Source organism: Oncorhynchus keta, chromosome 13 (assembly GCF_023373465.1).
Source record: "Oncorhynchus keta strain PuntledgeMale-10-30-2019 chromosome 13, Oket_V2, whole genome shotgun sequence".
NCBI lineage: Eukaryota > Metazoa > Chordata > Actinopteri > Salmoniformes > Salmonidae > Oncorhynchus > Oncorhynchus keta.
In genome coordinates, this window is record NC_068433.1 from 24952967 (window position 1) to 24963018 (window position 10052).

Below are 10052 nucleotides of genomic sequence, written 5' to 3' on the forward strand. Positions count from 1 at the left end.
TGTTATTGTGAAGAATCGGCGATCTCGTGTGGCAAGCCCCGAGCTTCCCCATTGGTGAAAAATGCGCGTCATTCTAAAAAAACGGAAGCAGGCGCTACCATTTTGAAACACGACACTGCTTAGGTAAGTAAGATGTCTGTCCATCTCTTTCATTTTATTTCTTTACAAACGATGGAAAATACACCAAACGACGATGCGTAGAAATATGAGGTTTTATCCGCGGAGAGCGGAAGAATCAACGAGACAAAAGAGGGAACGTGGGTTGTCGTACCATTTAATAGATTTTCGCTCTCGCGGAATGTCCATTCCAGTGCGGAAAAATGCTCTTATTGTAACGTTTCAACTGTAAAATTGTTTTGTAATGTCTCCAATCCAACACCATTCACTCGATACAATTTGCGTATTGTTTATGTAATTGTGTAGATTGGGTTGATGATAAATGGCATCGAAATGGTTTGATCACATTTTCGCCGCGAGGTTTGTTCAGTTTCGGTTACACCAAGCAAAACATGAAATATCCCCGTCGATTACTGGTTTGAAATAAAACTGGTTGCTCAGTCTTAACTGCGACTTTCGAAATCATGTAAACCCGCACCACATTTTTGTAAAATTTCTGTAATCTCGTGATCGATCGGGAGATTCCCAATGTTTCTAGCAAAACATTTTTTATTTTCTCTTGCTGCGTCATCAGAAAAAATAAAATCGTTTCCATACGCGATGATCCATCATCTGAACTTTTTAAACTAACGTTACTGTAAATATAGGTGATCTTAGCGGATAGGCTACTATGTATAACTTTAGCATTTTCAGTATTCTATACATGTTGTGCTTGGTATGTACAGAAACGTCACTCTGGTGGTGTCAAGTTCCTTATTTTTTTGTTGCTCTTCGATCGCTTTAAATGGAACACTAGTCACTTTAATGTGTATGTACTATTTTACTATTTTAATGTTTCTACTGTATTTTAGTCAGTGACACTCCGACATTGCGTTTCCTAATATTTCTTAATTCCATTATTTTACTTTTAGAATTGTTAGATACTACTGCGGTGTTGGAGCTAGGAATACAGGCATTTCGCTACACCCGCCATAACATCCGCTGAATATGCGTATGTGACCAATACAATTTGATTTGATATACAGCTAGCATAGCAACTGGCCCAGGCTAAGCTGTTGACAAACCTATAGGGTAGCTTAGTGCTTCTTGACCTGTAGGAAGTGAGGTCAACTTGTTGCTTGTGACTAGAATAGGCAACAACCACGGTTCTATGGTGTCATCCATAGAATAACATATTATAACTCGATATGGTGTCTTCAATCGGACATTCATGCCTTTGTAGTTATTATGCGTGGTGGTCAACTGTCAAATCTCTTGACACATTTCCTTCCCCTCTTCTCCTGTGGTTTCATTCATTTTACTCATCTCTTGATTTCTCCCTCTGAGTGGTTGTAATTAGTTTTCTCCAGTGACCGCTGTGGACAAGAGCAACAAGTTGAAGTTCAGGAAAGTTGTATTCAGTATGTTCACTTGTCTGCTCTCTCCCTCCCTTGTGTGTGTGCCTCTGTTTGTCTGTCTGTGTGCGTCTGTCTGCCTGTGTGTGCGCGTGCGCCTGCATCGGTGTGTCCCCAGCGCCACAATGGACAAGAGCAACACGGTGAAGCTCTTCGTGGGCAACCTGGCTCTGGACACCACCCAGGAGGAGCTGTCGGCCATCTTTGAGTCGTATGGCCAGGTGGTCAGCTGCAGCGTTCTCCGACAGTTCGCCTTCGTACACCTACAGGTAGGTTATAGATATCCCATAGGGAGGACTAAGGCATGTCCCAATTCTCCTACAGTGTATATTTGGTTGCACAGACTGTTCTTTATGGCCTTAACTCCATCTAGGCAAAGTTTACACCAAACAATCCTATGTTTTTAAACCCATGATGGGGAGGGAACTCCAGAACTGTGTGTTGGTTGTTACTTTGTAGGCTACATTGAGTCCATACGGTACAACATTAAATTCCTTATTGGGTGTTTCTCACATTGTTTTCTAATGTAACATTAAAATCTAAATATCTAAAAATGACCCTATTATTTAGGTAACATTTTTGAAATGCAATCTAATGTAATGTACTCCCCAGGGCGAGGGGGCTGCAGAGCGGGCCATCAGTGAGCTGAACGGCAGGGAGTTCCGTGGGAGGAACCTGGTGGTGGAGGAGTCCCGGGGCAGACCGCTCCACTCCACCAAGGTGTTTGTGGGCAACCTGTCGGGCATGTGCACCACTGAGGACCTCCAGGAGCTCTTCCAGACCTTCGGCAAAGTACTGGAGTGCGACAAGGTCAAAGGTGAGTCTCGTCCCTTCTCATGGAGGAGTACTCGGAAGGGAGATAGTGCAGTGCCTGAAGTGGGCCGGATGGTGCTATCTGGTACGAAGAACTTGCACCTCAAATGTTCTACTGCTGAAGGAAGTACCGTACCTCTTATAGAATATTGGTTGTAATATGTGTACTAGCAACTAAATATAATGAGTACCGGCACCTATTTCAGTGCACTTCAAGCACCGTGTACCATTTGGTAGCTAGTTAAGATCCAAGGTATTCTTAGCTGTTTAGGGCTTCTTCATTATGCAACTTGAATTACAGTCAGGTACGGTCTGTGTATAATTGTATAGAACAATAAGAAATGTGTGTATAGAGCGTTAAGGTGTGTGTGGCATGCCCGGTGTGGTTCTAACTGGTGTCCCTGCGCTCAATGACAGCCAGGCTCTCCTCTTCTGCAGGATACGCCTTTGTGCACATGGAGAATAAGGAGGAGGCTCTACAGGCCATCGAGGCCCTCCACGGCACCTCCTTCAAGGGACGCCCGCTCTCCGTGGAGCTCTCCAAGGTGCTGTAGCACGATGCCCTGACATAGAAATAGAATGGGGAAAGGGATTGATGGGTGGACCGGTGGCCATTTTGAGTGGACCCGTGAGGGTGCGGCCAAATTGCTGTGGCTGAAGGGATATTTCCGTTCTAGTGATTGTATTTCTATGTGTACTACCGTACCCGTAACACCCTGCATTGTATATCTGGTTTTTATCTCAGTAAAGATACCCCCCGAAGCTAACGGGATTGTGTCTTGTCTATTTATCCTTACAGGTACAGCCCTCTAAGCAAACCCCCACCGGGAAGATCCCCTGTGTGAGCTGTGGGAAGCAAGGCCACTATGCTGGGGAGTGCCCTGTAGGGAAGCCCTCTCTGGAACAGTACCAGAGCCAGGCTGCTGTGTTAGCTGCAGCCGCCGCCGCCGCAGCCGGCCTCCCCCTCCAGGTCCAGCAGAGCGTCCACAACTCTGTCTACAACACCTCGACCTTTGACCCCACATACGCGGCGCTGACGGGCCACACCACCGGCACGCGGACGGACGGCAACCCCGTCAACCAGGCAGTGTACGGTGCCCTGGCGACGCAGGTCTACGGCGCCAACGTGGCCAATCAGCTCTACGGAGTCCAGGCAGCAAATCAGGCGGCGGCGTTGACGCAGGCGGGCGCCACGCAGGTGTACGCCAGGTCCATGAACCCCAGCCACGCCGCCCTCTACAGTCAGCTCAGTCAGATCGCTGCCAGCCCCGCCGCTGCCTACTCCACACCCGTCTACGCGCACGCCATGGCCAACCACCACCACCCAGGGGCCGTCTACCTGGCAGCCCCTGGCGTAGAGATGCCTACGACCGCTGCTGCCATCAACCAGGCCTACGCCTTGGCACCGGCGCTCTATGGGGGCGCCCACCATGCCTACGGTCACATGGGGATGGGAGCCGTGAGCGTGTCGGCGGACCCGTCGGCGGCCATTTTTGAGGCGGCGAGGGTGCAGCACTACTTCGCCCAGGGACAGCAGGTTCTGGCCGAGCAGCAGAATGCGGCGGCGGCCCAAGCGGCAAAGTCCGGGGAAAGGGACCGGAGTCCCCTGAGGCGCTCGGCGGGGTCCCTGCTGCCCGACCCGGTCATGAAGCCCTTCATGTATCAGAGAGCGCCCAAGCAACGCCGGCCGCTGCTCCCCACCCCCGCTGGGCGAGCTGCAGAGGAGGAAGCGGAGGCTGCGGAGGACCCCATGACTAGGTACTAGCACTTTCTCCTTATCAAATCCTATTTGACCCTCATTCACAGTTTAGTTGACTTTACGCTCTATGGGGTGTATCCAGACTTCCACTTTTAAGTGACAATTTAGTGTCCCATTGACATCAGTGCAGGACTGAGTGCAGTCGAGATTTGTGTTCTCCCCAGTGGTTGTAGGAATGTTTAATCCTCTCTGATCCTCCACAATGCATTGCACTCGACACCATAAACACTCCTTTCTCAGTACATTACCCTCTCACTACATACCTTCGTCTGTTCTCAGGCTTCAGGAGTGGAAGTGGACATACAGAACTAGGCAAATGTGATGTCTACAATGTAGAAATGAGTTAAAAAAATAAAAAAAACCTGGCATGAGTATGTGTCCAAACTTTTGACTGGTCCTGTACGTACTGTACCAGAATTGTTCAATACATTAGCCTTCATTGTAGTCAAAGACTCGCTTTACCCCTTGTGCATTTTCTGAAAGCCTGTTATTTTTGTGTGAAAATACTTCTATTCCCTGCTAGTAGATGATCTGAAACACTCTCTGTCTCCCTCCCTCCGTGTGTATCTTAGAGACCAGTGTCAACAGTACGCTGAGTACTACCAACAACAGCACCAACAGTACCAGCAGCTCCAGCAGTTACAGTAATTAGGCAAATCCTAATTTCCATTCTAAGTCGACTCTTCACTTAGTCTCACATTTACATCAATGCGTGGCTCAGTGACATTTGACTTCTGTGGAAGTTAGGGCCCCAGTGGTTTTTAGGAGCACTTAACTCATCGCTCTCCTTATTGAATCCTCTCTGACATTTCCCAGTGTCCTGCACTCTCTCTCCTTTTCCACTACATGACCCCTCCTGATGTTCAGACTTCAGGAGTGGTAGTGGACATGCGCTTAGCCAAATGGCTCAATACGTTATCCTTCATTGCCGTCAGAGGCTTGTTTTAATTTAACCAACCCCTTTTGCACATTCTCTGAAAGCCTTTTCCCTACTGGTACATGATCTAAAATCTGTCCCCTCCCTCCCTCCGTGTGTATCTTAGAGAGCAGTACCAACAGTATGCTGAGTACTACCAACAACAGCACCAACAGTACCAGCAGCTGCAGCAGTTACAGTACGCTACCTACCCTACCTACCGTCCCCCCGAAAAGACTCTGTACCCCCACTTGAAACCTTGTGTGTAAAAGACTAATATACAATCCCTAGTATATAACCCAAAACCCTCTTGTCTGTCTGTCTCCCTTCCCCCCTCTCCTTTCCTCTTTTTCCCTCTCCTAACTTCCCTCCCTCTTTACTCCTTTTTCTCCTTCCCTCTGTCCGTTCCTTTCTCCCCCTCTACCCCCCCCATTCCCCTTTCTCTCTCCTCTCCCCCAGGTACTATGCAGAGTATTACCAGCAGTACCAACAGTACCAGCAACTCCAGCAGTACCAGCAACTCCAACAGCTCCAGTACGCCTACCCACCTCCCAACCACCACGCCATGGCCGCCATCCCTGCCCACGCCATTGCGGGCCACGCCCACCACCACGGCCAGCCCGGTCACGTCACGGCGCTGGACTCCGCCCTCAGGCCAGTGGTGCCCGCCTCCGCTATGGTGGCCGTGCCCAGAGTGTATGAGTCGCCGCTGCCGCCGCCACCGAACCGCAAGGAGGCCGTACTCCGCCGAGCCCCCGAACTCTCCCTTCACACGCCTGAGCCCCCGTTCCGATAGTCCACACCTCCCTCGCTCACACCTCCTCTGCCACCCTACCGCACACAACCCGTATATACCACCCTCGTACCCTTCCTTTCTCTCAGCGGCTGTGTGTATCTGTGTGTGGAGGTATATATATATCTGTGTGTGTCTCTGGATGTGTATCTGTGTGAGAATTAGTGTTTTGTGTGTGGAGTTGGTTTGGTATTAGTTTTTACTGTAGTCAATGGATAAACACCCAAGCATCTAAACCCCAACCGTGGTCCTGATACCACACACACAGTGCAGTGAAAAGGGGGAAAATTAGCTCTTACCCGCCACATACCGGTGGCTTTTTTTAGTAGGGATTTCTATTGCCTTTTAAAGTGTGAGAAATGGACTGAGAACCGTCATACATTTTCATTGCCTTCAAGAGTGATGATTTACAGTGTAAAGGCCAAAATATGAGGGTTCTCGAGGATTCGGTTTTTTAGCTAATTTCTCCACTGGTTCAACAGAAATATTTCTAGCTTTTATTTTAACGATATGAATGTATTGAAACTGCACTGTGGTTTGTTGTGAAGGTCCAGGGTTGGAGGGGTCTGTGTGTCTTGCATGCGTCGCGACTGTGGTGAGAGAGCGAGAGAGATGTTGGCTTTCTGTTTCAATGTAATTCACACTGTCCGGTTCCCTCACTAGTGGAACCCTGGGGGACGCGAGGACACAGACCACAGCCACACTATTATTTTAGAACTACATTTTACCTACCCAGCCTCATCCCTCCCCTCACCCCGCTGCAACCAGAACACTGAAAGACACTGCTACATTTCTGCCCTCTTTTACTCCCATCTATACCTTAGCCTGGTTAAACCAGATTGAATGCTGTGCTCACCACTGAAACAATGGAGGATTCCACACGGTCAGGTTTCACCAGGCTATCTATACCTACCTCTGACGATGAGATAGGATTGAGATTAGCTGGTTAGAATATGAATTGTCTGCTTTCTATCCATCCAGTATATAAATTGGTGTCAGTTGCAGGGTTTGGATCCATTCCATTTGAATTCAAATCAGTCGATTTACTTCCTGAAATGGAATGGGCCCCAACCCTGGTCAGGAGTTTGGAGAATGCCACATTTTAGTGACAAAGATGATGTACTATACTAATAGTGTCTTGCTGCATCAGTATATTTTGAGGCCTTTTGAAGTATGTTTTAGTTTTTTTTGTAAGTGGTTGTGGGGTCGACGAGTACATTCTAACCCCTCAGATCATGTATGTATGAACTGTTTGGTGGATTTATAAGCAAGTCAACTTTTTAGACTTTTTAGTTAGAGAACCATGAGTTTCGGTGAGCTTGACGTTGTGCCTGAGCGTTGCGTGAAGTGCATTTAGTGGAGGGAATAGCTCCTGTTTTTGAAGTGCTTTTTTTCTAATGGCAGTCTTTTTAAAAATTGAAATCAAATAAAACAAATCTGAGGTGGAGGGTTAACGGGTTAAGATAATGTGACGTGGTCATTATTTGTATTTTTTTGTGGTGCGGTGACCTTCGCACCGACGGTATGATGACAGGTGGAGCAGTATCTTTCAGTCGCCCGCCCCCCGACGTGTCCGTGCACCCCCCCCCCGTTGTAAGACGACTCACTACCCCCGTACCCCACTGCCCTTTCGCCTTGTGGTTGTGGTGATGTAGCTTTTTATGTTGCATATTCTCTCTCCGTCTCTCATATATACCAACGCACACACGGTTGCATCTCCTGTGAAATCTCGATGGTCACAACAACAAAAATATTTTTTATTCTTATTGCTTGCCTTGTGTCTGACCATGTTTTTTATTTAGCCTTTTTTTTGTCTTAAAAAAAAATAAACAATTAAACCGGCATGCTTTTTAATATGTACACTATACATGCCCACCATTTTTTAAATAAAGAATGTTTCTGACTAGTGGGGGGTGGGCCTGAGCGTTTCAGATGTTTTTATTTTTTTGTATTTTTCACTCCTTCCTGTTTCTCCTTGTTGTAATGACCAGACCCATGTGACTGGGGAACCAGGGTGGCAGAGAAAATGAGGAGTAGCGTCAGTGTGTGCTTCCCCCCCCTAGTCTGCCTCGGTGGATGGGGTAAGTCTAGTCTGGGGTCGGCCTCTCTTTCCAGCCTCACTCGAACTCTGTAGGACTACAGCACAGACAGGCTCCGGGTGTGTCCCAATAATATCTATTTTTTTTTCCCCCTCAATTGTGCACTTGTTCACATCCCTTCACTAATTTGAGAGGAAAGGACTTGTATAAGAAATATGACGGAAACACCCTCTAGCCCATGCATCCACTAATCCAATGCGATTTAGATGTGTAAGAAGTAGTGAACGAGTGTACACTTCAGGAAGAAAGAGATCATTGGGACATAACCTCTCACTGGTATCCCAACAAGGCTACTGTTACCATGCGCTCATGTCTGAAAACCGTTTCCATGACCTCTGATCTTTTTTGATTGCCGCTTTGTGTCGATTTTATAACAATTTAATTGCAGATTCAATGTTGAACTGTGTAGCGCACATTACTCGTTTGCAGATGATTCCTTGTTTACCAATGGCGGACACACACGCACAGCATCCGAGAGCTGGAGAGAGGCACGCAGATAGAATGGCTCCATCTGTAACATTTTGATCTGTTGGGCTTGCTCCTACCCAACCACAACACCCAACAATGTCTGTCTCCAGTGACTTCTGTTCTAGACGTGCATGTGTCACTGTGCTCTATATCCAAAGCCCTGTACATACCGACTAACTATGTCAACTGAAATAGGTCCCCGGCCGTCCAGACACAGCCAAGCGTGTGAGGTGAGAAGGGGAAGACAATAAACGTCGCGCAGGCAAATGGGAAGTGGGAACTCAAATCTACTCCACCAAGGTAATGAAACAAAGCACCACCCCCCCCCCTTCTCTGACTGTGCTTTGACCAAACTCCCATCACCACCACCCCTCCGTAGCTCCCCACTCACCTGCGTTGACATTGCCAAAGCCGGGGGGCTTCTCTTGGGGAGGGGTCACTGCTCACTGCTGCTGTGATGTCTCCTACCAGACTTCCAGTGAATTGTCCCGTCTCTCGCCTTGCAGCACCTACATTTGGACTGTTCCGTCAGTCTCTCTCTGTCATGCTGATGTGTGTGTGTTAGGGTGAGAGATTCTGTGCTTGTGCTTTACTTTTTGTGTGTGACTACATGTTTAATAGAGTGAGCCAGTGTGTGGTGTCGTTGGTGTGTTGAGGCTTGGCACATTTGGATCTCCTGCTCCCCGCTAGTGACTCCTACACCGCCATATTCGCCACGCCTCCTCCCAACCCATCCCTCTGTGCCTGTCCGCCGTACACAACGCTTTCCACTTCCACCGCTGCCATCTTGGATCTAGGCTGGGTTCTGTGGCTCTAGCTGCGGATCAGCTGGCCACACCCACCCCTGGGTATGGCTGTATCTATAGAGACCTAGTGAATGACAATGGACACAGTGTATGGTGGCCTAGTGGGGTCGCTTGGCTGGTAAGAGTATTACCAGCAACGGTAGAGAAGGCGAGACACCCCACTCCCTAATTTTTTTTCTTCTAATCGGGGCAGGCCCACTCTGGTCTACTGCGGGCGGGGGGGACCCAGGCCAAGAAATCTCACCGGCTCATTTTTTTCTGGTTGGTCAGGGCAAGTGAGAGGGGGACAGTAAATAGACTAAAGCCAGTTGTTCCCTTTCTCACATGCCAGACATTGGCCGCGTGCCTCTGCACAGGCGTTGATGATGCATACCTTATCCTACAACGCCTGGATAGGTAATGTGATTAGCTGATACTTGAATTATGTTATAGCAATCAGTCAGTCGATGACGTGGCACGCAAATATCGGTTGATGCATGCAAGGGAATGCAACCTATATGGAGGAACTGAGCTCGTGCGGGAAAAGCATGCTCACGCGAGAGATGAAAAATCCCACTTACACGAAAAGGAACCCTTGACCATTATTGTAAAATGGTTAACGGCCAGAGTCAACTCTTGTTTATCCACCATCTTTGGTATTCATGAAACAGACTTTGTAGGGAGAGTTTTTGCTTTGCAAAAACTGTGATGATGGTTTTGCCATGATTGTATGGGGGTTAATCACTGTTCACTACCAACACCACCAGCTCCTTGCAGTTTAATCAATAAATTCAAGACTGTCTAATAAAGCCAATAAATTACCCTCCCTCTGAAGAATACCATTCATGTTTGTTTTTTTTAACACAAGAGTTAAAAAATGGCCCTATCAAAAATGTCCTATAAGACCG

General features: G+C 47.9%; 1 protein-coding gene across 6 annotated transcripts; it reads left to right on the forward strand.

Annotated features, from left to right (window-relative positions):
• Positions 1–25: 25 nt before the first annotated feature.
• Positions 26–7634, forward strand: LOC118392132 (RNA-binding protein 14). 6 transcript variants are annotated; one of them, XM_035783782.2, is made up of 7 exons: positions 26–123; positions 1630–1780; positions 2124–2328; positions 2742–2869; positions 3124–4082; positions 5127–5198; positions 5459–7634. In XM_035783782.2, the coding sequence occupies exons 2-7, from the start codon at positions 1637–1639 to the stop codon at positions 5793–5795; spliced, it is 1845 nt and encodes a 614-aa protein (XP_035639675.1). In that variant the 5' UTR covers positions 26–123; positions 1630–1636; the 3' UTR covers positions 5796–7634. The 6 variants fall into 6 exon arrangements, with proteins under 6 accessions (XP_035639675.1, XP_035639678.1, XP_035639679.1 ...); XM_035783785.2 differs by having other exon boundaries at positions 2763–2869; XM_035783784.2 differs by lacking the exon at positions 26–123 and adding an exon at positions 133–257.
• The last annotated feature ends 2418 nt before the right edge of the window (positions 7635–10052 follow it).

What these genes read in the sequence shown, in the direction of transcription:
- LOC118392132 (XM_035783782.2), top strand. Translation starts at nt 1,637, where the DNA reads ATGGACAAGAGCAACACGGTGAAGCTCTTCGTGGGCAACCTGGCTCTG. An exon ending in TCGCCTTCGTACACCTACAG is followed by an intron (nt 1,781 to 2,123) that starts GTAGGTTATAGA and finishes TGTACTCCCCAG; the next exon opens with GGCGAGGGGGCTGCAGAGCG. An exon ending in GCGGAGGACCCCATGACTAG is followed by an intron (nt 4,083 to 5,126) that starts GTACTAGCACTT and finishes TGTGTATCTTAG; the next exon opens with AGAGCAGTACCAACAGTATG.